At 36.5% G+C, this 27,558-nt stretch overlaps 1 protein-coding gene across 8 annotated transcripts in view; it reads right to left on the reverse strand.

Annotated features, from left to right (window-relative positions):
* Nucleotides 1–27,558, reverse strand: part of ANKRD44 (ankyrin repeat domain 44) — a 151,848-nt gene that overhangs the window by 19,975 nt on the left and 104,315 nt on the right. For 4 of the 8 annotated variants that reach the window (XM_081936492.1, XM_081936489.1, XM_081936485.1 and 1 more), the window contains exons 12-20: nucleotides 26,531–26,648; nucleotides 22,480–22,548; nucleotides 20,661–20,801; nucleotides 16,717–16,797; nucleotides 14,146–14,257; nucleotides 7,735–7,806; nucleotides 5,627–5,828; nucleotides 2,367–2,445; nucleotides 742–859 (exon numbers count right to left, since the gene is read on the reverse strand). In XM_081936492.1, coding sequence (XP_081792618.1) covers nucleotides 742–859; nucleotides 2,367–2,445; nucleotides 5,627–5,828; nucleotides 7,735–7,806; nucleotides 14,146–14,257; nucleotides 16,717–16,797; nucleotides 20,661–20,801; nucleotides 22,480–22,548; nucleotides 26,531–26,648 — 992 coding nt within the window. The remainder of the gene's footprint in view (nucleotides 1–741; nucleotides 860–2,366; nucleotides 2,446–5,626; nucleotides 5,829–7,734; nucleotides 7,807–14,145; nucleotides 14,258–16,716; nucleotides 16,798–20,660; nucleotides 20,802–22,479; nucleotides 22,549–26,530; nucleotides 26,649–27,558) is intronic. The other 4 variants (XM_081936490.1, XM_081936486.1, XM_081936488.1 and 1 more) reach the window with 3 other exon arrangements.

A 27,558-nucleotide genomic window follows, 5' to 3' on the forward strand; every position in this document is an offset into this window, starting at 1 on the left:
ATAAGAAAATTTTAAAAACTGGGCTACTTGAAAACAATAATGATTAATTAAATAAATATGAGGATGAGGCATCTTTGAAAAGCATGTTCCAAGTATTTCATTATTTAAATTTGAAAAGTAGAGAAAAAACTTAGAAAATTAGATATGCTAAATACATCGACATATGTCAGTAGGCATACACAATCTTACTATGAACCCACTGTGCTTTGCATGAAGAATTATAACCTATACCTAAAGCTATGAGTCGAGCCCCCTCCAAAAGGACTGTTTTTCTTCTAATCATCATAAAACCTTAAAGCATTAGTAATAACCAATTAAAATTTAGAATAGCAAAATTCTGCCTTTCTACCTGAGAAACTTGATTGCATCTTGATAAAGGCAGTTTTCTGATTTCTTTCCCAACTCTAACATATTTTTAACTTTAAATATGAGCAAACTCTTCCTCCAGGGTATAACTGTGGATTGCACAGCTTTTGTCATATTTTCTTCTCCAATCATATCCATTCTTTTATAAAACACTGCTTTTTTTTAAAAAAAATTAAGGACTAATTGAGACAATTAGTTAATACAGCAGTTTCTAGCAGAGGTTTGCAGATCATTGTTGCTTGTCCTAAGCAGCTTGCATTCAGAGACTTACATGATATATGTTAAAATCAAAGACAGTTTCTTCTCTACCATTATTAGGCATATGTGCAATTGAAAAAACATACAGCAGAAACACAGGATAAAATGAGAAATTACCCCTCGATGTAAAGCAGTACATCCCAGGATATCAGCTGCATCAACGGATGCCTCCTTTTCAAGTAACAAAGAAACAGCGTCTATGTGCCCATAAGCCACAGCTAGCATCAGTGGAGTTCTAAAAAATGAGAGGCCCATAACCGTCATGATATATTGCTGGTTTGTGACTTTATTCAGTGTATTATCCAAAAGTATTTACCCCGTCTCCAAACATTGTGATATCCATTAGTTACTATATATGTTGCCAGAGATAGCTAGATTCGGTAATATTGGAGGTTTATGAAGCATTCATATTCAATCTTTGTCCTTAATCTAAAAATGAGCAGCATAATGTTTATTTCTGATTAGTTGTCTTTACCTAGTGCTGCATCTCCTAACTTAATTGTTTCTGTTTGGGTATTCTTAACTCTAAAATGTCCAGAGTCTACATAAAAAGATTTATGTGTAAACATTTCCCCATATCTATTTGGGAATTTGTCCATTTCGAATTTGTCCATCATGGGAGGAAATGGATAGACATTTAGATTTAGACATTTAGACTAAATCTAATCTAAATCATTTAGGCATTTAGATAGACAGATAGCTATGGTTCCATTCTATCCTATTGCCCATAACGTATGGCTATATTTATGAACCAGCTTCTAGATTTTAATTATTTGTCACACTGTAGTATCATCAGAATCAATTTATAAAATCTAGAAGGTTTTCTACCCTTCAGCAATTCACAGATGTATATTCTCAGGGGAAGAGGCATGGGGAAGCCAGAGAGAGGTTTATTGCATACAGAAATATGTGCTATTTTTCTACATGCACAAAGATTTTTATTTATTTTTATTACTTACTAGATTTTTATCCCACCTGTATTGAAGCTGCCAATGGTGCAAATATACCTATTCTCCTCCTTCATCCTATTTTTCACCCAGCAACCCTGAGACGTGGGCTAGGCTAAAAGAGAGGGTGTGACACAAAGTCTCCCAGCTGGCTTTCCTGGCTTAAGCTATAGGATATAATCACATATACAAGAACTGAGTCCAAGAAGAGTGATTCATGGGGAATTAGAGTAGGGTCATCTTTCAAGATTCTGGTTCATATTAATAGGAGACACATTCAGTCTGCATTCCTAAAGAGTCCTTTACTTCAAACTTTTATTCTCACTACCATTTGTCTAAGATGTAAAATAAAAAACACACTTCTTGCATCTGGCATGGGGTGAAATGCTTTCTATAGCAGAAATCCCAGAGAACATCTACTGGATATACACTGGCAGCACAACACCAATTATAATCTCATTTCCTTAGGGTTGCTGCAAATTTGCTTTTTCTATTTCTTGCCTCATCCAGGCTTAACCATGATTCTTGTCCTTGGTTACCAGTTTCTTACAGCTGTAATGGTTGTGTCCTTTTCTCCTCTTTGACTCCAGTGTTATTAGCTGAAGAACTGATAGCAGCACCATGAATTGGTTAGCCATGGCGTGGGAAGGCTATCCTTACCTTAATTTGGAGATATTAAATTAACTTCTGAACATCCTTGAAAGAGGACATAACCACGATTGATATCGAAGTGCTACTGCTTAAAATGATCTCAAGGTCACTCAAATTGTAAATTTCAAAATGAAATAAACTTACTGTCCTTTGGCATCCACTACGTCAGGGTTATCTGTTACTTCTAATAAAAGCCGTAGACATGATGTATGCCCATTGATGACTATAAAAAGGAAAGACATACTTTAAATGTTTTTCAAATAAAAGCCATGAAAGAGAGAAACTTGTATCAAGTAACATTTAGGAGAAAATATTTCTGATTAATTCATTAAGAAAGAAAAATATCCCTATATATTGACTCCTGAAGTTCATCTTCTAATATAAGAAGTAAATTTAGGTATGAATTTTGATAATTTAATTTATATTCATTAATAGTTTAATTATTTAATTCTTATTCTCCAAAAATATTGACTGCCATTAGGAAGAAGAGCGAAAATACATATTGTCTTTGATGGGATAAGAAAATAGAGAGTTGAGAAATGACATTCATATTTTTGTACATGCATTACATTTTTCAAGACTGTTTTCAACACTTTAGTAGCATCCAAAGACATATGGAAAATAGCAGCAGCAACAATTTTGAGTTTCTACTATAAAGAAATCCTATCTAATTATAGTCAAATATGGCCTGCTTCAACTGTTATTGGTGAACAATGTAAACCTGTATTTAGCCAACAGAGGTCTCTATCAGGCCATGCTAAGATAATGCACCATTTCAATACAAAATAACATACAGTACTCAGTTTATTTGTTAACTACTCTAAAAATAAATGGCAATATACAGTATAATCAATTCTAAACCATGGTATAAGGAAAATGAAGTAAGTACAGCTACAATTACAGATGTGCTGATCTAAATTCAAAATGCCTAATAGAAGTACAACTCAAGAGGAAAAACAGATCTAATTCACAGCCTGCTGACATCTGGAGTACCAACTGGAGTCTGGTTCAGGAGGGGAAAAATTCTGTACCTAGGAATTTGTTCTAAGGACTAGAACTTGAGTGGAACTTCACGGTCCAATCCAATTTTGGTTATGCTAAGCTTTCTTCATTTCAGTGATATAATTATGAAATGTTGGGGCACCATTTGGTTAGACAAAATGATCATGCACAACCAGGGGTCAGAAGACCTGTAAACCTATTACTGCTCAACCCTGCAATAAATCATGATAATTTGATGAACTGGTAATAAGATTCAAGGATAATGATTCACTATAGTTGTCCAGTCACATCATCTCTGTTTTGGGAATACAGGTAGTCCTTGATTTAACAACCATTTGATGTTACAGTGACACTAAAAAAAGTGACTCACGATTGGTCCTCACATTTACAATTGTAGTGTCCCCATGCTCAAGTAAGCACAATCCAGGCACTAGGCAACAGGCATGTATTTATGATGGTTTCAGAGTACTGGGGGGGAGTGGGGGTTGTCACATGACCACAATTTATGACTTTCCCAGATGGCTTCCAATAAGTAAAGTCAATGGGGAAAACTGGATTTGTTGAACAACTGTGTGATTCACTTAATGGCCAGAGTTATTCGCTTAATTTACTGTGACATAAAAGATTGTAAAATTGGGCACAATCATAGGATTACTCACTTATCGACCGTATCGCTTAGCGAAGGAAATTCCTTGTTCCAACTGTGGTAATAAATCAAGGACTACCTGTAAGAAGTTGTGCTTACTTTATTTCTTCATTTTTGGAGATTTAGTAAAAAATCATTTTTAGCATAGCTCATTAAGAAAGAAAGGGTTTTCCAAGGGAAAAAAACTTAAAGAGATTTCCACTCTTATATTTTCTTATTCATGAAGAACTCATGTGAAATAGTAATTTTCTAAAATTGCTATAATTTGTTTCTCTCTTCAACCTGAATTATTATGTAGATCTTTGAGGTCATACAATACTCAAGGTGACTTTAGCATAACAGCAGGAACAGATGTAAATTACAGTTTGCAATTTTTGCTGCAGTTCTCTCCAGTGGTGGGTTTCCATTTTTTTTACTACTGGTTTGCTGAGCAGGTGAATGGAGCCTCCCGCCGCCACCACTACCGGTTCGCCCGATCCAGGCCAAACTGGGAACAACCCACCTCTGGTTCTCTCCCACTACTCTAATGAGGTAAGAATTTTTTTCTGTTTAAAAAGGAACCAAACTTTGTCAAAGCTTTTCTGCGTATCATTCTTTTTAACTAATAATAATAATAATAATAATAATAATAATAATAATAATAATAATAATAATAATAATAATAATAATAATAATAATAATATTTATTTCTTAGCCGCACCCTCTCCCGAAGGACTCGGGGCGGCGTACAATAAAACATATGAAATAAATATATAGACAAGACATACATATAACAAAGACATATACCAAGACATGTACAAGGAGGAGGTCGGCTAATGAATAAAAACAATTAAAATACAATGTTTAAAAACCCCTAAATAATTGAATACAATTAAAATACCCAAATAAAAACCCGTCAGGAGCGATATAGTTAAATCAAAGTTGAGCCAGGCCAGCTACTTGGAATAGGTGGGTCTTGAGCTTTATACGAAAGGAGCGGAGGTCAGAGGTATTCCTAATATCCGGAGGGAGGTCATTCCACAGGGCTGGGCCCGCCACAGAGAAGGCTCTACTCCTAGGCGCTGCCCCTCGACACTGTCTGGTGGACGGCACCTGGAGGAGGCCCTCTCTGTGCGAGCGGATTGGTCGCAGGGATGTATGGGGCAGAATACGATCCCGCAAGTAACTAGGTCCTGAGCCATGGAGCGCTTTAAAGATTGTTATCAAAACCTTGAAACGCACCCGATAGACCACAGGAAGCCAGTGCAGCTCGCGCAGGAACGGTGTCACATGGGAGTACCTAGTACTCCCCATAATTACCCGCGCGGCTACGTTCTGGACCAACTGTAGCCTCCGGGTGCATTTCAAGGGAAGCCCCATGTAGAGAGCGTTACAGTAGTCCAAGCGAGACGTCTCCAGCGCATGAGTGACTGTGCGTAAGGCGTCCCGGTCCAGTAGGGGGCGCAATTGGCGCACCAGGCGAACCTGGTGGAATGCCCCCCTTGCCACGGCTGTCACATGGTCATCCATGGACAGCCTGGCATCCAGGAGGACGCCCAAATTGCGCGCCCGCTCCACGGGGGCAAGTTGAATGCCCCCGATGGCCAATGATGGAATTAATTGGCTGAACCGGGGAGCCGGTACCCACAGCCACTCCGTCTTGGAGGGGTTGAGTTTGAGTCGGTTGTCATCCATCCAGATCCGTACGGCTTCCACACACCGGGACATCACTTCGATGGCTGTAGTCAGTGTATCAAAATAATAGCATCTCACCTACCTGAGGCATGGAGTGGGGTTCGTTGTGTGACATTATCTTTCACTGTGACAGAAGCACCCTGGTTGATGAGCGCTTCAACACATTCCATATGTCCTTTAAATGCAGCAAGGTCCAGGGCAGTACGTCCTTTTTCATCTCTAATATCCAGATCTACTAGTGACTGAAGCAACACTTCTAATGCTTCATGGTGACCATTATAGGCCTAGGAAATAAAATGAAGTACTTAAGACCAGTGATTTTTCACTGAGTCTAAACACTGAGAATACACCAAGATTTCTCCTGATATGAAAACTGAAACAGTGAGGAAATCTCATTAGTCTCGTGAAACCTGTTTCACAATGTGGTATTTACCTCTTCAAAATAAACTATACCTTTCAGGGTTTTTCTCTGGAATTGCATTTTTAGAAGATGATTAAAACTGGTACATAAAGTAACCCTGTAGGAATTTTAACCTATTAAAAATTAAATGAATTTAGAATAATTTTTGGAAATAAGTAATACATGCATCCCAACAGAAAAGAATCTAAATTAAAAAAAATGTTTTTATAACCAACACTAATCCAAAAGAACCCTGGGAAGCATATAATATCAAACAAGAAAGAAAACCGAGAAATGAAATACTAATAAATAAATCCAAGAACCATCAACAAGTACCCCTCCCCCCCACAAAAAAAGCTAAGATAAAGTCTCAGATAAAAGGCAAAGTAGATGCCACAGTCAGACACCTGGACCAGAAGTTGAAGGAAAAGATTTAATCAGTTTACATAATCACAGCAAAAGGGAAGCTGCACATACTTTGGGGGGCAGGGAAAAACTTCATAAGCTGTTCTGTGTATGCATTTCTGTACATGTGGTAATGAATATTGGCCGACTATTTTGCAAAAAAATCCTTGGAACAGTTTGAGGGGGCAGCTCAGCAATGGGCAAATTAACTGCAAATAACTTATATAAACAATTCAATTTAAACCTTCAAAAGTTTCTCAGATTCCATAGTGAGTATCTCACAGGTAGTCCTCCAGTTACAACCTCATGGAGCTAGCCATACACCTGCTTGCCAATGTTATGACTTTTTTGAGGCAATCATTAAATGGACATGGTCATAAGTGCAAACACCAAGGTAGTTAAGCAAAGGCCGCAATCATTAAGTGAACCCACTGTTCATCATGGCACAGTTTTGCTTGCTTACCCACATTTGCTTCTCTAACTGTGATTGTATACAGAGCTGCAGCTGGACAGATGTCTTGAAATTAATCATGAAGTGCATAAAGCTTCATTTAATATTAACTAGAGGACCTGTGGCCCATTGGATCATCATTTCAGAGATACTGTATTTCCTCAACTAAACAGAGAACTAGAATGACCATGGGTGGCAAAAAAAAATCAGTTGGAGTGAGTTATGACTTCCTATCGATTTTCCCTTGAATTTCCTTGTGGGAAATTGGTAATGAGCATTGGAAATCTTCCTTCCTCTCTCCCTCCCTCCTTCTCCTTCCCCTTCCCCTTGTAAAGGAGCAGGTAGATGACCGCAGCAGTGTGGTAGTAGCAGCCACAGATTCCCCAGAATCACTGACTGAAATAGAAATTGAATAAATAAATATTTTTTTTTAAAAAAAAAGTTTAATAAAAATTACTTATAAAAATTTCATTCTCTTTGTAGTAATAGGTCCCAGCATTCTGTAAGTTAGTCCGTTTGAGGTACTTTGGTTGAAAACATTTTGTCCCGAGAAGCATTATTTCATCCAGTTGAAGGTTACAGACTATAGATATTCCTTACATGAATAATTTGAACATAGTAAAGAAATAAACCAGCACACAGTTCTTGAATTTGTTATTTTAACTAGTAGCATATTTATATCAACCCCCAAACTAGCTTAAGCAAAACTGATTTCAACTCTTTCCCCATCTCTAAGAGGAGGCTTCTGCTTTAGAAAGTGTTAGCTTTCATGCAATGTTTTCACTTAGGGATCTTGGGCTTTGAAATTGGCTAGAGAGATTTAGATATGCCTCAAAGAAAAGAAGTCTCATAAGTATTAACCAGTGTACTTTAGATAAGAAACAGAAGGCTATTTGATCTTATTAGAACAGCATTTCGCCCAACCTATACTTACAGCTAAATGCAAAGGACTTCTTGCTGATATTGAATCTGATTCCTCAAAAAAGTTATTTGTTTTCTCCAGAAGCTAGAACAAACAAAAGAAGGAAATTATTTATACCTATGGTGAAGAGGTAAAGTACATAACATGTATATTTAACATATGTCCCCTGAGACACTAAACCTAGATGGAAGGGAATTGGTTTTTGTGAACTGTTCTTCCCTAAAACTTTTCCTGTCTTCTAATTTGCTCTGAAACACTGGGGATTTCTCAGAACATCTGAGAAGCTATGCAGAGATTGCAAGGAAGATAGTAACAGCAACATTTATATCACATCTTTATTTTAAAAACTCAAGGCTGGATACAGAATATTCCCATCTATTTTCTCCACAACAATAACCCTATGAGGTAGGTTGGCTGAGAATGACTGGCCTTTACTTGTCTTCCAGTTTCTAGTTCAGCACTTTAGACCAAACTGGTTTTCAGTTATTAATTATCTTTTGTTCTTTACATTTCTCACCTCTTTTTCCAAATCGTATCAACAACAATTATGGCTTCCTCTCTTTTTTCTTCTCTTCACCCACTCAATTATATACTCATTCATTCTCTTTCTAACCAGAACCTTTCAAAGCATTTCTTCTGTAGTGCTTACTCACTTTGCCTTTTAATCTACCTTCAGTCAGTCATATCTTCTTGACTCAATGTTTTCTTGTATTTTGTAGTCAACTATTTTTAGATTTCTCCTGACATACCAGGCCCAGTTGACTTACTTCCAGAAAACAAGTCCAGAAGCACTCTTTTATAAATAAAAAGTATTGCTTTTGATAAATTTTCATTCCTTACCACAGACCACATATTATCCATTATTTTTATATTTCCTCTTTTTCCAACAATTGTCCCATCTTAGGGACAAAGTCATCTATCTGCTCTCATTTTTAATTATTTAGGTAAAATTGATACATTAATTTTTCAGATTCATATTCTTTTTACTGCATCACAAAAAATAACTAACATTTACTACAAATCATGTATTTCTCAATAATTTACTGAATAACAAATCATAAATCTCGAACTCCTTCCACTATTCTTTCATTTCAATTTCATCCTAAATCAGTTAATCACTAAATCTCTTCTATTTTTAATGTCACACATTGTGATGAAAGCTCTTTGTTTAGCCTCCGCGTGTACTTCCAAAACAATTTTTTATTTCATTCCGAATTATATTTTGTCTGACTTTTAACATTTAACTGTAATTTGATTTTTTTGTTTCATTCTTTGTAATTATCTTTTTGTCTACAAACACATTATAAAACTTTCATTGTTTTTTGCAGCAATTGTTCGTTTATGTGGTTAATAATACCATTGTTATTAATGCCTAAGCAAATTGCATTCATTCAAAATATTGTAATTTTGAATGTTGTAATTTCCCCCCAAAACTATTATGGTTATTATATTACTATCATTCACTGGAACACAACATGCAACTATCACCAACCTATGGATTTCTACTTCATATACAACCAGAACAACTTAGATTATATTAATTTATATTTTTAGACATGATTTTAGCCTTTTCATCACTCCACAAGGATGTATTCATCAAGTCTGCTCCACAAAATCAGATTACTTGCATTCAAATCTATGTATTCTTTTCCTTAACCTTAAATTTCATCATGTTAATGTTTTTCTTTCATTTCACACATATTACAAATCTGGAAGAATAGCAACATTAGGTAAATGATTCCATCCCTTTAGATTTTTTTTAAACTCTTGTTTTATACATACGTAACATACTATATATGTTTAGGATTTTTTTTCTTTTTAAATTAGACTTTGATATATCTTCTATGCTTTTTAATCCTATGAATCTTCTTTAAACTGATTGTATCCTACCCACCTTATGCTGGATTACAATGTAATAAAGATTTGATTTGATCACATTCTTAGTACTTTTCACTTGTAGATCAGTTCATCAGATTACCTAACACAATTGTATCTGTGCCAGGTGCAAATTCCATACAAATGGTAAGGATAATATCAGCACATTTAGCCAATTTAGTCCAGGATATCATGAATTCAGCCAAAGCCCTGTTCACCCCAAGCACACTCACACTATTCTATTCAAGATAAGAATACTAATTTAGACTGTTGCCTGTGTGACACCAACTAGAGTGTGTGCAGCATACTGACACATGGAATGATAATTGAACTGAACACTCTGGGTGGAATGCTGACTGTCGCTATGGTACATTTCTTTTCAATCTGTGTGAGAGAGACAAGCTACCACCTTCATTGGAAGGGGGATGCCATTGTCTTTTAAGCATTCTTTTAACTGTTTCAGTGAAGAGGTCAAGAGATACAGACCTCGGCAACAGCTGCAATAGATTTTATTAGATTTTGCCAGTGCATAGTACGAGTATAGTACTGCAACCGTTTGTTTTCAGTTTCATGAGCTATGACTGTATTAATCTCAGGCACATAAACTCTAAAAATAAAATGCCTGCTAATCTGTTCTCAGTCTTTGCTGCTCATTCTTCAAAAGGCCTTTCAAATAAAAAAAACTAATTTTATTATTTCTGATTATTTTTATCACAGTCCATGAATATGACCTAGTTACCCAAAGATCAACATGAAAACACTAGAAATCTTTTTTTATACAAAGTGACAAGTTAATTTCAGAGTGAAAAAAAAAGGATAGAGATAGTCATTTTTCATGAGTGGAAAAATCAAGATTTGGAAGTATTTTTAAAAATACAGTCAAGCTATTAATCAGAAAGCGGATGAGATACAGGTAAATAAAGGTTAATTGGCTTGCTGCTGAAAATACTGAAATTTGTTGTAATGTTAAGCATAAACACAAACTTAACATTCAGAGCTCTTCAGCTGCACACAGCAAGAAAAGAGGCAATGACAAATTTACATAAAAAATGAAACTTAAAAAAACTGCTAATGATTTTCTAGCTCTTAACAAATGTAGTTCTTCATGCTAATTGAAGATAAATTACTATGGGAATTTTCTATAATTTTATGTGATTCTATTAAAATTGATGTCCTGGAAAAATGCTTTTGCCAAGTTTTTATATAAATACCTCCAGGCAATAGGATTTGTCAGCCTAAACTGGCTCAACATTAGATCATAATAAGTATTTATTGACACATTTGAAAAAGGAATAATGTGCCTTTGGGGAGTACAATTATGACTATGACTCCTCCGTGTTTGATCTGCAACTATAATCAAACAAATTAGGTATCTGAGAGTAAGCATAATAAGTTATGAGCCTTGGGGTTTAATATTCTCATCCTTCTGTTTAACATCTATACGAAACAGTTGGGAGAGGTCAGCTATCCTTTTGGGGAAAGATTCCACAAAGTAGTCACTGTCAACCCCGAAGCTTAAGGGACGATCCACTATTGCTATTGTTGTTGATATATTGTATCAATCTAGCTATGAATATTGTTATTCATAGTACTATTAATTGAAGTAGCATTAAATTATTTTCAAGTCATAAATAGGGGTAGTTGTACAATCTGAAACCTCATGAAGGGGTTGATGTGCTGAAGGTTTTGGAGCTATTTGATTAGGGTCTGGTACCATCAATATATTGTTCATACCTAATTGTAGATTTTTCCCTAAGCTCCTGTTGGTGTTCTCTCCTAATGTTTGAGGGTGTGCAGGTTTGGTGGGGAGAAACAGACATAGGCTCTATCTTGACAATGTATTTGGATTCCCCAATTCTGGGAATCCTCCGTCTTCTGCTTGGATGGGAGTGTACTTCCCCATTTGAAACTAGTATGCAACCTGGGGAGTTTCTTGGATTCACATTTCTTGCTCAAAATGGCAACTATGGTGAAGAAGGCCTTTGCAGAGATTCATCTAAGCCTAAGGCATTGTCTTTGCCCTTGTGCCTAGTTCAGGAGATCCTCCAGATAATCAAGCACCCCTTTGTGATCTCACAATTGGACAATGAATTTCTCAATGAGGGGTACCCTTAAAGACCACTCAGAAACTACAGCTAGACCAGAATGCAGAGATGCAAAGAGTAATGGGCACACCTCAGAATGCCTATGTGACACCATTGATCTGTGAGCTACATTGGCTAATATAGTTTCTGGGTGCAATTCAAGATGCTGGTTATCTTTAAAGAAAACCCATCATTTTATTACTGTGAAATACCATCGAACTTACTATTGCTGATCACTAAGGGTTCAAAAGAATTAGGAGAATCAAGAATGAATTCATTGTAAAATGAAACTGCTTTTAACATAGTAAAAGCAGACTACTGTAATGCTCACTTATCCATTAGTGCCTAGCTCTGTCATTCACATATTTTATGAATTGTTGACCTCTCAAGAATCTTGTCATTCCTTTTCATTCTGAGATACTGTTATGACAGCACAACTACTTTATTTTTTACTTCTGGACTGTGACATTTGATAAATAGTCAAGTCAGCATGCTTATTGTAAAAGTAACGACTTTGAACTATGATAATAAAAAGGAACTCCAAGTCGTAAAATTGCCAAAAACTATAAATTTAATAGCTTTAAATATTTCTGCTTTCCTATGGATCACCTTCTGCAAAATAATGACACAACCAAGTACTGTATTCACCAAGTACTGTATAATGCTGGTTATACAGCATTTGGGTTTTGGGGTGGGATACCATCTGTATGCTGATGACACTCAGCTGTACATTTCCACCCCAAACCACCCCAACGAGGCTGTTGAAGTGATGTCCCGATGTCTGGAAGCCGTACGGGTCTGGATGGATGACAACAGGCTCAGGCTCAACCCCTCCAAGACAGAGTGGCTGTGGCTTCCGGCTTCCCGGTTCAACCAGCATATGCCATCGCTGACCATCGGAGATGATCAATTAGCCCCGGTGGAAGGGGCACGCAATTTGGGCGTCCTCCTTGATGCCCGGCTGTCTATGGAAGATCATGTGACAGCCGTGGCGAGAGGGGCGTTCCACCAGATTCGCCTGGTGCGCCAGTTGCGGCCCCTTTTGGACCGGGAGGCCTTGCGTACAGTCACTCACGCGCTGGTGACGTCTCGCCTGGACTACTGTAATGCTCTCTACATGGGGCTCCCCTTGAGGTGCACCCGGAGACTGCAGTTGGTCCAGAATGCAGCCGCGCGGGTAATTATGGGGAGATCGAGGTTCTCCCATATAACACCTATCCTGCGCGAGCTGCACTGGCTTCCTGTGGTCTACCGGGTGCGCTTCAAGGTACTGGTTACCACCTTCAAAGCGCTCCATGGCACAGGGCCTAGTTACCTGCGGGATCGCGTCCTGCCCCATACATCCCTGCGACCCGTCCACTCACACAGAGAGGGACTACTCCGGGTGCCGTCCTCCAGAGAGTGCCAGAGGGCAGCGCCCAGAAGTAGGGCCTTCTCTGTAGTGGGCCCCACCCTTTGGAATGACCTCCCCCCAGACATCAGAACTACAACCGACCTTCGCTCCTTCCGTATGAAGCTGAAAACCTACCTGTTTCGACTAGCTGACCTGGCATAACTCTACAACCTCCCCAGCCCAGGGCATTTTTAATTGTAATTTTAGTTTTTAAGGGTTAATTTCACTGGGGTTTTAACTTTTTAAGCATTGTAACTTATTTATTTATTCTTACCTCCTCTATACGCTATATAATACCTTTGTACGTCGCCCCGAGTCCCTGTGGGGAGAGGGGGCGACTAATAAGTTCAAGTAATAAATAAATAAATAAAAATGCTATGGGGAACTTAAATAAATGCAGGTATGAAACTTGTTAGCTACAATGACAGTAACAAACTTAACAAAGTAATGGCACAGCATATGGTGGAGCTGATATTTGCTTGGGTGGGTTATAATGCATAAACTCAGATACATGCAATCTATGGCAAGGGTTTCTGAAAAAAACTATTCCTTTAAGACAACAACTCATAATGATTGGACTTTTCTTGAAAAATTAGGAGTTGAATGGTACCAAGAACTTTCTTGAGAAAATATTAGCTTACTTTGATATCTGGCCTAACAAGGGTGTTCTCAAACAATGCATAGCAAATATTGAGTAGGCCATCAAGAAAGTTAGTCCCAAACATTTTCAGCCATCGCATCCTCAGTGCATATCCCAGAGGAAGACTGTTTCGATCATTGCAAGTGCGTGCCCTTTTCATCTTCTTATCACTACATATTCCACAGGCTTCTGAACTTGCAATCCAGAAGAATTTCACACCTTGATTCTGATTATGCTTGGTTTCTCTATCAACTCTATGTTGAAGTAGTAAAGTAATGAAAATACTTGTACCTCTCCTGCATAGCCATATTCCTGGGCAAATTTACAAACATAACATTGTTCAGTGTCAAAGAATAATGATAATAGCTCTGCAAAATTAAGAATATGTTTTAGAATATGCAGCATTTCAATGCCGTTTCAGGCCTACTCACCAGTTCTAGACACTGCCTGTGTCCATAAGCAGCAGCATAATGCACTGTATTATAGCCATCTCTATCTTGGATTGAAGGGTTTGCTTCATTTTGAAGAAGAAATTCTAGACACCTGTGGATTGTTTAGAAATATAAACCAAAATGTTACCATTTAACTATATGTAATGATGGATACCGAAATGAGCATTCACTGTCATGTTAAAACTGTGTAATACCAACTTTTTATTTCTACTTAACAGAATCCTGCACCTGTTGAATCTTCAGTTCTATCATATTCACTGGGATTTTGTACAATAGGAATGGCCTGGAAGTTACATACTTGCTATAAGATCCAATTAAAGCATTCCCACTATATACCATTTTCTATAATGTTTTGTTTCTATGAGTGAATTAACCACATATTAAATATGTTTCCTTATGCTGGAGATTAGCCAGATTTGAGTTACATTCTTCTCAACTGAGGGTTCTAATGTGCAGCAATAAGAGTTGCTATCTATATAGCCAGAGACAGCTTTTGCGTTTCAAATAACCACATAATGATAATGAGAAATGTTTTTTGTTGCTTTAGCTCTTCAATGACTATCTGCTGAAATATTGTTTGCTATACAGCTATTAAAACTGAAGGAACTATTCTGGATTTTGGAGTCTAACATAGTTTCCAATAATTACTAAATTTTAATGTCAACTGTTTTTATTATGTTTCCTTTCCTTTTATTGTTTTCACTAACTACTATGTATATTCAAGATATTGGTTATTGATATTAACAAAAGCTACAACAATAATCAGAAAGATACACCAACTCTAAGCATCAAGTTTATGAGGGAAAGATTTTCCTTATGGTATTTGTTACAACCTTCTTGACATAAAGACAACAGAACCAATCTTCAGGCCTTATTAAAAGGCTACAACAACAGCTAACACACACAGACACACACATCTTTAAAAACACAAACATACATAGACATAACTAGGTCAACACTTGTAGACAATCTTCTTTGGACTTCTGGGGTGGGGTTTGCCAGGAAGGAGTATAAGCACTTTGAAATTAGGGGATGTTAAGATTATGATTCTGAAAATTAATGGATTCTAGTTGATTCCAAGTAACATAAAGGGAAATTTACTGGCATAGACAGTAAATGTTCATTTGTGAACTACTTCGTCTATATCTTTGGTATATACCAAGTTGAAATAAGTAGAGAAACACCTGCAGCAAAACTCATTTCAAAGTTTTGGGACATTGTTAAGGTCTCATTATTACATTTTCCCGCCACCACTCTATTCTCTTAGTGATATCCAGTGGAATTTCTCCAAGTGATTTGGAACCTTCTGAGTTTTCATTAAAGAGAAGAATGTAGAACCTAAGGTAGTTTCATGTGACATGCCACCAAGATCCTTTGAGGGCAAAATTTATTGTAATTGTCTTGACTTGGATTCTGCAGTTTTGGCAATTAGATAGTAGAGGAATCCAGGAGTGCTTTAAGGCATAACAATGTGTTCATGGAACTGCAGAGAGTTCAAACAGGCATTTATTTGCTCAAACTTTGCTTCTTGTGGCTTATTCAGGTAATAGAAAGGGAATGTTTAGCTTGATCCAGGTGTTTATACATTTCTTCTTAAAAGCAGGAAGGCTACAATTTTAATTAAAGAAAGCAGGCAAACATCTTTCCTGGAAGGATGCTTGAGCTGTTGGTAGATAATCAGATCCAGACAGTTTTGAATAAAATTGATTTTTAACAGAAGTAAACCTTGGCCTTGGACTTAGTGGTCTTGGCACTCAATCTGCCTTGATTAGATGGTGGAATAATCCCCTCTCTTTACAAGGAGAGAAATGTGGAATACTACAGGATCTTTCAAGTGTTTCTAATACAATGAATTATTTTGGAGAGACTGAGTTGGGTCTATCTCTAGACAATGCTACTGCAGAATTTCTGCTCAAGGCTATATCATTTAAATGGTTTGGTGCTATACTGTTCAATGTTTACATTAAACTGCTGGGGGAGATCATATGAAGTTTTCAATGAAGTCCCATCAATTTATTGATAACCTGCCATTCTGTAGCACCCTATCAGTTTCAGGTAGATTAGTCAGTGTAACACTTCAGTAATGGGGTTTATTGGATAAAAGCCAGTAAATCTAGCCTCAACCCAAACAAGATGGACTTTTGTTAGTGGACGGTAAACAATTTAGGTGAATAAGTGATTCCTGTTCAGTGAAAATTATTAAAGCAATATTATTTCCCCAAACTGTAAGCTTTGCTCTTTTTACCTCTGCATGCAATGCCATGCATGTATGAAAGGAATAGTGCTTGTGTCATGATGTTCCTTTTGTCATTTTGTCGATGCTACATAACTTTTTAAAATAATGAAATATGAAATATGCCAGTACACGTAAACATATATCTACATCAATAAACAAGAACCCTACGGTTAGCATTTTATGGTTTCAAATGTCAAATCCAGCAGTAAACAGAGACACAGAACAAAACTAAGGAATGGACATAACTGCAACCCACAGAAGGAGAAGCATAATGCAGAGATGTGGTCAAAGCGCTGTACTGATACCAAACTTACAATGCAGCTTCTTTTTCTTTCTTTTCATTGGATCTTTCAATTTCTTCAGAGTTTTCATGGGAGTTACCCAAAATATTCTTTCTGAATGAAAAAGGCAACTCATTTTGAGATTCTTTGGTATAAACTACTCTTTATCGTTTCACTTCAAGCAGTAAATACATTTATGAGTGCTACCAGGAAACTTTTTAATATAAACGTTTCACAGATTGGCACATAGCAGGAGTCATAAAGAGCACTCAGAAATGGGAAGTATTTCTAGGGTCCTCGTTCTACATCACAGCATCACATTCAGCTACAATATTTTTATAACTGCTTTCTGATATTTATCATTTCAGCTCATCTTGGCTAGATACAGTTTTCCTCACCAATTCCAACCTCGTCCTAAATATCGGTTCAGCTATATAATTTCAAAGATAAAAGTCTCCATGAAGCGCCATATTTCCATGGAGAAAGTAGTGTATCCCATCTAGAAGGAATGTTTTATTGGATACTCTACACAAATACTACTTATGTTTTCAACTTCTCCGCAATTTTATCCAATCTAGACTCTTCCTAAAAGGCTTCTGCAGTGGCAGAAATTGCAATCATGTCTAATTCAATGTAGGAACAATATGAAGTGGTGTTAGCTGTGACACCAATATCAGAAGACAGTGGAGTAATAAAAAAAGTTGTTGGGAATACTAGGGTATAAAAGTATTAGTCAATTTTAAAGACATTATTTTCCCATTGGCAAAAGTACGGGTAGTCCTCGACTTACAACAGCTCATTTAGTGACCATTCAAAGTTACAAGGGCACTGAAAAAAGTGACTTATGACCATTTTTCACATTTACAACTGTTGCAGCATCCCCATGGTCATGTGCTTTACATTTGGATACTTGGCTACTGGATCATATTTAGCACAGTTGCAGTGTCCTGAGGTCATGTGATCATCTTTTGCGAACTTCTGGCAAGCAAAGACTCACTTAACAACCATGTTACTAATTTAAGAACTGCAGTGGATCACTTAACACATGTGGCAAGAAAAGTCATAAAATGGAGCAAAACAAACTTCTCACTTAGCAATGGAAATTTTAGGCTCAATTATGGTCGTAAGTCAAGGACTACCTGTATAATGAAAGACACACAATGGCTGATCAGAGCAAATAACAATGACAGTCATAGTTTCCTCCTCTCTAAATCCACACACCATTTCTTATGCAAGCACAAACTAAGATCTGATTCACTGAAAGAGGCATGAGGCCTACAGCTTCATAATTGCTATCATAGCAATGCATTACATTATCAATTCATCCTGATGATGATGTCAGTTTGCCCATTATTATAGTCATATTCTTCTTCAATGCAGAAATCTTTTATATATCCATTTAACTTGTAACCAACAAATGAGATAACAACCGTAAGAAAACATTGCCATAGTTTCTCTCAAATGTTCAACGAAAACATTGTGGTCCGTTTAAATTCTTCTGAAATTGATTTGTTAATTTTTAATTTTAAAACAAAAACAATACTGAAAATAATAAAAAAAAATATCTAAATGGCCAAACACCACATGTGTGTATTCACAGTGATGGAGAATAAATACAAGCAATTATAGAAATATAGGTGGTATTTTAATTAACATGTACAACTGTACACGCAAATAGAAAATTTGCAATATGTGGAAATGGGCTTTGATTGATGGTTTAAAGCATTATAAATAATTTCACACATAATATTACCTTCAAAAGACAATACAAATAAATATCATGGATACGTGAGACATTATTTCATTAGATTTCACAAATCTACCCAAACTGCTTGGAAAATGATGTAACATGGAATTTTTAAATGTTGACTGGTTGTATATCTGGTTAATACACATTATTATTCTCATTACTAAACCAGTTCTCCCATCATCCTTAAAAGTTTAATTAATACTGTATATGTTCCTTCAAGGTCACTGTTTGCACAACAGTGTAGCTCTTAGAAGTACAACAGCTATTTTTTTCTAAATCAATCTTTTTATCAAGACAGCTCCAAGTAATATTATGCTAAACTAGGTATTTTTTTAATGCATGACTTTATTTTTCAATAATGAAAACTAAGGGGGAGTGAGGTTGACTCAGTCATTCATCATAATTCTCTGCCTTCAGGCACACACTTTTCAAATAAATCTTTTTATCATGATTTAAACATTTTTCCAATGGAGAAAAGGTCATGAATTTGATGGCACACAGTAGTATGATCCACCAGGGAATTTTTATGATCTTAATGTTTAAATTATATTGAACTCAGCTACCAATGGGAGAGATGATCCTAGGTTTTTTTTTACTTCAACTGTATGGGAATTTATAGCTCCAAAGAAATCAGCTATTCAATTATAGCCTTTCCCCAGAGTTCAAGATATTCTTACTTGCTCTCAGAACAGAGGCAAAAGTGCATGAAGTTTATCATTATTTAAATATGATCAAATCATGAATCTATTCTGTTTCATAAGCACAAATCTTGGCTGAGCCCCAGAAGATTCTTCCCAATTCCAGTTTTCTAATTAACAATATGTGTGCACTCACACATGTGGTATAGATATACATATGTCTATGTGGCTGTATATATGCCAAGATGTGTGCGTGTTTGTTCAGTAAAGTTCTGCTGACATTGGGATAAAAAGATAGGTTTGTTAGGTCCTTTAGGAGGTTGGAGAATACTTCACATCAGCATAGGAAAGAATATTGGGATCTTGGCTAATGAAACTAGGGAAGAATAAAGAACACATGACTATACTACTCATCCACTTACTATGGTAGAATTGTTCTTTTAACTGAAGCCAAAACTCCTTTCACAATATATTTAGGGTAGACTAAGTATTTTTCTTAAGGCATACTTAATTAAGTAAAGGTTCATTTTGTAAGGTATATTTGATACCTTAACATGGCAAACCGCCTGCATGTAACTATAAATCAGATACAGATACCAAAAACAGTTAAGTTTATAAGGACAGAAGAGACTGTATGCAGCTGTCCATATTTGCAAATGGTGTCAATATACATATTTACTCCTTCAATGCATGAAATTATAAATTTTCTCTATTCCCTAAGTTTCGTCATAAAGGAAAACTATTTCTTCAGAATTTGATGAAATTGTTTCACATATTATAGGATATTTATGTTTTGAGAACTAGTTTATAGAAAAATACTTCATTTAAGGTTATCATTTTAAAGAATATTTTTTGCTAGAAATCTTATGCATCTGATATAAAGAACTACATTACGAAATGAGCATCAAAGCCAGAAATATTCTAGCATAGTGGAACACAACATGCTTATAATTTCAACATTCACTCAGACTAAAAGAAAATTTAGAGATTCAATCACAGGGATCAGGAGCATTAAGAATATAAAGAAGATATTTTAACTCCATTGTAATGTCATGCTCCTTCCAAACTTTCATCCCATTGCTTGAAACGTAATGCTATTTTACATCTTATATGATAAGAGTTTTCTGAATATCTCCTCTAATTCAAGAAAATTCAATATTCAGGGGGAAAAGCCTTAAGAATGCCAGTCAATAGGAGTTTTGAGCAACTGGACAAAAAAAAGCAGCTCTTTTTTTTCTTTTTTTGTTTTTGTTCAGTAGTCTTTCTAACACTTTGGAAAGCAGACAAAACATTTATATACCGCATCTACCCACGTGAAAACCAGTAGCAAGATAAATACAAATAAGGGAGTAAAATATAAAGAAGTTGAAACTGGTTCACGCAGAAATCAGCAACCTGGAAGAAACAATGCAATTGCAAATATGGAGGAGCAGGTAGTTACTGAAAGCAATTCTAGCAGCTGGGACATTAAAGAGGTGTTTGATTCAAAGGAGAGTTTTTGCTTAAATGAGATTGCTGGATGAAGAGAACGGAAATGACACCAACTTAGCAATGAATTAGAAACAAGGAATACAAATAAGCTTGTTTACTTTCTGTCCATGTCTGAGGCTGCAGCATAATGTAAAGCTGTTCGTCCCCAGTCATCAGTTTCATTAATATTGGCCCCCGCGGTTACCAGCATCTCAATACATTGAAAATGACAATTTGCAGCTGCATAGTGCAAAGGTGTCCTGAAAAATAAATAGAAACGTATTAGCCAAGGCAAATACTTGAGAAACAGGATATGATTATGTTAACTGTTTCTGACAGCAACATTACTATAGGGAGAATCCATTTCGAGATACAACAGCAGTATTTAATTGAATGCAGAACATATTCTTTCTTTTTCCAGTGAAGATTTGAAATAAGTACACAAGAAATGGCTAAGAAGTGAACAAACAAATAGGAGGTGCTATTCAGCTAACTATAAACAAAGAATAAACCATAATAAATCACTGGCTTATTGTAAAAATAAGTAAGATTTGTTACAAAGGAAAATATTGTACAGATAGATACTTACGCTGTTGTCATTACTGTAGTTAGAAAACAAGATACTTATATGGCCTTTACTACATGCCCAGTGAAAAATTAATGATTTAATTTAGGGGGAAAATACTTTCAGAACGTAGGGTAAGTGCATTGTTTCCTCTTCCAGATGTCTAAAAGTTGCTTGGTTAAAGTGCAGAAATACAAGGGATAACTCAGAGTGACTAGAAGAAAGGTACTTTTTAAAACAACTCTGATTCAGATACTTAAATAATGACAGTCAGAGCAATGGTCTATTCTACACTTACTCTTTTTATACTGAATTGTTATTTCTGGGCAGCCATACAGATGAATTCTAGTAAAAATGATATAGAACTAAACCAGAGGTGGGTTCCTACCGGTTCGGCCCGGTTCGGCTGAGTAGATAGAACCTCGGTCTGCCACACCCCCGAACCATTTCTATGAGCCATTTTGTTTTTTGCTTCTGCGCATGCACATTTTAAAACTATTGTGCATGCATGCATAGCGCGCATGAAGCACATGCGTGCCCAAAGCGCATCCCTGAGCGAACCGGCAGTAGCAGAAGCTGGAACCCACCCCTGAACTAAATTATTTGTAAATCTTATTAGGAAAGGGGAAATAATATACCATTGATCTAACATGCATCTGTCTCTTTTAGGATTATACTTTGGACAGGAAAGTATAATCCTATACTTTCCTATGAAGGAAGTTGTAAGCTCATACCGTAATAAACATAGCCATTGCTGTCATATGTCTGAGTCTTAATTCTATCTTGTTATGTTCTCACTTCACCTAGTTGGTATAGTATAAGTAAATTTATTATTGCCGTTGTTATTATACAATCTCAAACTTTTACTTAGGAGGGGAGGGGGGGGACATGAGAGGAGAGGAGGGGAAAGACTAGGACTAGTTAACCTATATCCTTTAATGGATTCCCAGTCTGAAAACAACCTATTTCTCTGTTGCCAAACAGAGGTCTCTTGCATTATCAGTCAAAAGATACAGTGCAAACATTATATTTTTTCCCTCCCTGACAGATTTCCTCAGAATAAAATATGACAGAAAAATGATGGGAAAAGACAAAAAGATTACAAACTGAGAATGTTCACATCTGAATTCAGTGCTAATCCCACAAATGAAGAAGGATAAGCCACTGAGCAATAGCAGCCTTGTCTGAAATCCTATGTAATATTCTTGTTCTTGCCAGAAACTTATTGGTATTAAGAATTGTATTACATGTTTTCCAAAGATGAAGTTTGGCAGCCAAGCATGAGCTCTTAATCCTGCTCAGTTAATTCCAGTATCATGAAACTAAGATCTAGACTTCCACATTGATTTTTGAAGTTTTTGTAAGTTACAAACCTTCCATATTTGTCTTTTTTATTTACATCTGCTCCACTGCTCTGCAAGAGTTTCACACACTCAACATTGCTGAAAAGATACAGAAAGGAAAGGATGCATAAATAAAGTAAAATAGTGTTGATGAGAAAAAAAGTCTAAAGTTTTTTTAAAAATCATGGTTATCCATTTAGGAACTGGGAAGAACAAAGTACAAGATAAAATATGAGTAAAACACTAACAATTAGTCCTTCATGACATGGGTCCAGGTTACTTCGGGAAACATCTAATCCCAATTGGATTGGCCCACCCACCCACCCACCCACCCACCCCGTGCTGGCAGAGGAGGCATGCTGAAGGCCCTGTCAGTCAGGGAATTCCAGTTGATGGGGTCCAGGAGAAGATGGGGTCCCTTTTGAACATCTATTCCTTTGGAGTGAGGTTGGTTCCTACCCTCCTGACCTTCATGCAAGACTTTGAAGACCTGGCTCTGCCAGTTGGCCAATAGGGCAACATCACACTGGAGGTGGTTGATAGATTAATAACAGATCCCATTTCTCCCTCATTCATCCTATGCCCTCCCTCCCTCCCCATTTCTTAGTTATAGCTAATTTGTATTTTTGTAGTGTTTTATTCTTATTGGATACATGGTGTTGCATTGGTTTTTTTTCTTTTTATCATTGTAAACCACCCAGTCACCTCACGGTAAGATGGGCATCAAACAAATTTAATAAATAAAAATGAAATTAAGTGAGAAAACAGTGTGTAAGCATGTCTTCCTCAAACTCTAAAACCTCATTTGTACTAGTTAGCATGTATAGGAATTGTTCACAAAGCCTTTATCAGAATGTACCAGTGCTCATTTTAGGTGACAATGCAATCAGTCCTTGGAAAAGAAGGATTCAGAATCCACACCTTTCTATGTGAGCCTCTGACTTGGGCATTACAAATCTAATCAAGCATTTTCCAAGGAAACAATCATGTGAAAATTTCCACACAGGGAACCCAATATGCTGTCTTAATTGCTGTCTGTACAAGGTTAAAAAGTATTTGGCTCAAACTGAAAGCAGTTTCTAAATTTATGTAACAGCTCTGCACTATTAAAAACAGAAATCTTGCTTCACTTATTAAGGTAGACTTGCTAATTTCTAATTAAACTGTTCAAAAGCTTTATCAATCATAAAATGATATGTTCTAAAAGTATTGAAGTTGATATGATACAAATATACCAAATACATATTTCCATTGGCTTTTTGACAATCTTAAAATTGGCAAAAAAAGCCTTCTACTGGGGGATGGACATGCACATCATGACAAAAATGTGTATCGCATATTATTTTAATTCAACTCTCTGAAAAAAATATTTTATTACTGTATTTTATGACTGGCCAAATGTTGACTCACTGCTGTACTCAAACATTCTAACTTTTCTCCTCTCCGTGATATAGTGGTATGAAAGTTACCAAGTGCAAAGGTAAAGACATTCCAAAAATAATCTGAGTGTATTTAAACCAGTACTGTAAAGGCTTAACTTCATAGTCTCTACTCACTGCACATTCAGAACTGATTGAACATAATGGACGCTGGGTTGTTTTGCTTGAAACAATGGAGTAGCTACTTAACAATAATAATAATAATAATAATAATAATAATAATAATAATAATAATAATAATAATAATAATAATAATAATAATAATAATAATAATAATAATTTGTGGATATACACCTGTCAAGGTTGCTATGACAGTAAAGCACTTTATTTTTAAGATAAGAATCCATCATTTGTTAGATCAGCCTTTTCCAGCCTGGCACCTTCCAGATACATTCAGGTTTTCAAACCAGAATGGTATTTTTATTTTTAAAAATAGTACTTAAATCTCATTGATAGATGCAACATAAGCAAATCTGTCTACTTAGGAGAACACCTCACCAAAATTCAAAGAAGTTTAATTCCAGTTAAAATGCATTTAGCAATATAACTCTAGAAGCAGATGTTAGTAGTTCACAGCTGAATCTTAACATCTTAATGTTTAGCATTTTTATTTATTATTGATGTATTTTTATCTGGTCTTTATTAGTTTAAAACTCAAGGCAGTGCAATACATAATACTCCTTTCCCTTCCTTCTTTGCCCATAACAGCAACCTTGTGGGATTTCATGCCTAAAGTGGGATTAGAATCAGTTCCTTGATTTCTAGGCCCATACCTTAACTATTACAGCAAACTTGTCCTCTCATGTGGCCAGCATACAACAGCTTCAATCTAGAGGAGCCCTAAGTATGCTTATTGCGATGAAAGCAAGGCAGGAATAGGAAGGAGCTGACCTGCAGCTCAAATATCTTGTTTCCTTCACATATATGGAAGGACATGTCTTGCTGAATAGCTCAAGGAAGGAAGTCCCTTAGTCTCACTATTCTTTCTGTCCTGGCTAGAGAACAGACCTTCCACTTTGATCCTCCCCAGATCTACTGAGTGCTCTGTTCTATATTACCAATACCTACCAGCCATGTTCAGAGTTATGATACATACCCTTAAAGAATTTTTTCCCTGAACCTTTAGACAATTCTTAGTTAAAAATGTGAATACCAAGAGCATTCTTTTTAAATTAAATTTAATCTCAGTCAGAAAGAACCATTGCACTCAATTCATTTTAACACTGCTTAATTTGTTCAAGATCCCTTTGACATGAAGTTATCCTGCACACTCCTACTGTGATGAATGGGAACAGTATAAAAGACCAAGAATAAAAAAGCACAGCTCTGGATCATTTCAATACATTTATAAAGTCCAGAGGAACATTCTGCTGAGAAATGTCTTGAATGAGCTAAGAAACCTTGAAATAAATTTGATGCATCGGCTATTTCAAGTGTAACTAAAGGAATTAAGTTCATATTCTTCTTCAGTCAAGCTCTTGGCTGGAAGAACTGTGTTACTGTGCAGTCCATGAAGTCTGTGGCCTGCTTTTCCCTCTCTCATCCCTTAAAACAAGTCTTCAGATGCATAAATTTTAGAATGGTAGAGGTTCACCCTTCCTTTTTATAGCTTGCCTTGGATACAACGGTAGGCGCACTCTATTAAAAGGAGTGATCTGGCTGAGGAACTATGAGTGTTTATTTTCTTTCCTGTCTAGCAACTCTGTTTTCCAGGACAGTAATTTACAATTTGGCCTATATTAAAGAACAAAGTATGGGCTTGTCTGGTCTAGCCTGAATGTTCAAGAAAGAGAAATCCTACCCATTTAGGAGAGAAAGTAAACAAACCTAGAATATAACTTTTATCGTTGAATGCATGTCCATTTAGGGTGTTTGTGTGTATGTGTGTGTTTACTGCTATCTGGGCTAATTCAAATTTGCAAGTGTAGAAACCTGAAAGAATTCTGGCTCAGTATAGGAATGGATGTGAACACACTGTCCCTGTCCTGCTTTTCCTTTATGGCACAGTAGCCGATTCCTTGCAATACACTGGAATGGCAACTCTTGTCTCTGGGTAAGGGGAAATCTGCCCTATTAAATGGTAAAGAGAAATGGCCCCTAGGCCCTGGGAAGGATCGCATAATGCCCCAACATGTCAGTGGATAAAAAGGGGCAAAAGAGAAGTGACTCAATTTGGGCCTCATATCTCTTCTTCTGATCTGTTCCCACAACACTTGGCCCATCAAAGCAGTTTATGCAAGAGCCAGAACCTGCCATTAATTTGTAAATATTCATCTTTACAGATAGGGTTTTCAACACGATAAACTGTGCTTGTGTGATGGGTTAGGAATACAATGACCAAAAAAGGAAGAAAAACCAGTTGAGGGCAAGGAAGCCTAGTCTGTGATAGGGGAACAGTGGTATCTACTTAACTGAAGCAAAACAAACATAGTTTGTCATGTGCAAAAAGCATTTTTGTTTTCTAAAGTGAGGTTTGTGTATATGTGTGCACACTCATACATTCCACACAAAACAGGGGCCTCATAAATTACAGTAGTTTTTGTGTAATTTTGCTGTTTCTCTTTGGGGGGAAAAAATTGCAGGGAAACCACAGACCTAAAATTACATATATCTATTGCAGTTGTAATTTCAAAACTACTCACCCTCCTGCAGCAGCAGCATGGAGGCACGTCCTTCCAAATTTATCTGGGGTGTCTATATCAAAGCCTGCAGACAGCACGTGCTCATTACTAAACAAGGACACTATGCTATACTTTTGTCCTAGTTAAACCGCAAGAAACATTGCAGAGACAGAAAAATCAGTTAGTCAGAAAAAAAAAATCAGAATGAAGACACAACTGTAGTCAGCAAGAGGTTGTTATGGAAACGGACAGTGGCTGTTCAAGCTTGGCCGCTACAGAAAAAAAAAAAGAACCATAAAGTCAAAGAGAATCTATTTTCACATCCACCCCATTGCTATTGAAGTATTTAAATCATGCAGCAGGCATTTCAGGAGGAGACTTTCAAGAGAAGTGACAGCAGGCATGAAGGCAGAGAGCTCTGTGAGGAAAATGAGGAAGTCACAAGAATTGCCTCAGCACGCATCAAAGAGAGTTTTTATTGACTAATGGCTTCAGATTTTGCACGGGAACAGGAAATAATCACTTTATAGAGAAGGACAGATATTTTGTATGAAGAGCAGCACATTTTTTTACTGCAGCAAGAACCTAATAAAATCCACAATTAAGGAGGGGGTGGATCATCTCTGTGAAATTGCAAAAAAGGAGAAATGATTATCAATTCCCTTAAGGCAACAGATAGTGAATTCACAAGGATGTCGAATTGAGTTCTGTCTACTCCTTTATCTGCATTATCCCCATCTCATTCCTTCACCAGAAGTTGAGGGGGGCTTCTGCCATATAGAGATGGAGCAATGGAAAATGGCCATGGTCATGAATTATTTGAAGTGACTAATAAAAAAAGAACTGAGCCTCAGTTAAGATGTTCTATGGCTCTAAATTTAAATTTAACGTTTGTTTAGTATAATGACGATGACAAAGATAACGAACTAAGAGATTAAAGAGACTCATCATAGTTCTCCCATACTTCTGCAATCACATCCATTCAGAGAATACAACTGCTCTAATATTGGGCATTTGAAAATGCAATCAATGACTATCTTACTAAAAAA

Source organism: Natrix helvetica (genome assembly GCF_964273705.1).
Source record: "Natrix helvetica genome assembly, chromosome: 1".
Lineage (NCBI taxonomy): Eukaryota > Metazoa > Chordata > Lepidosauria > Squamata > Natricidae > Natrix > Natrix helvetica.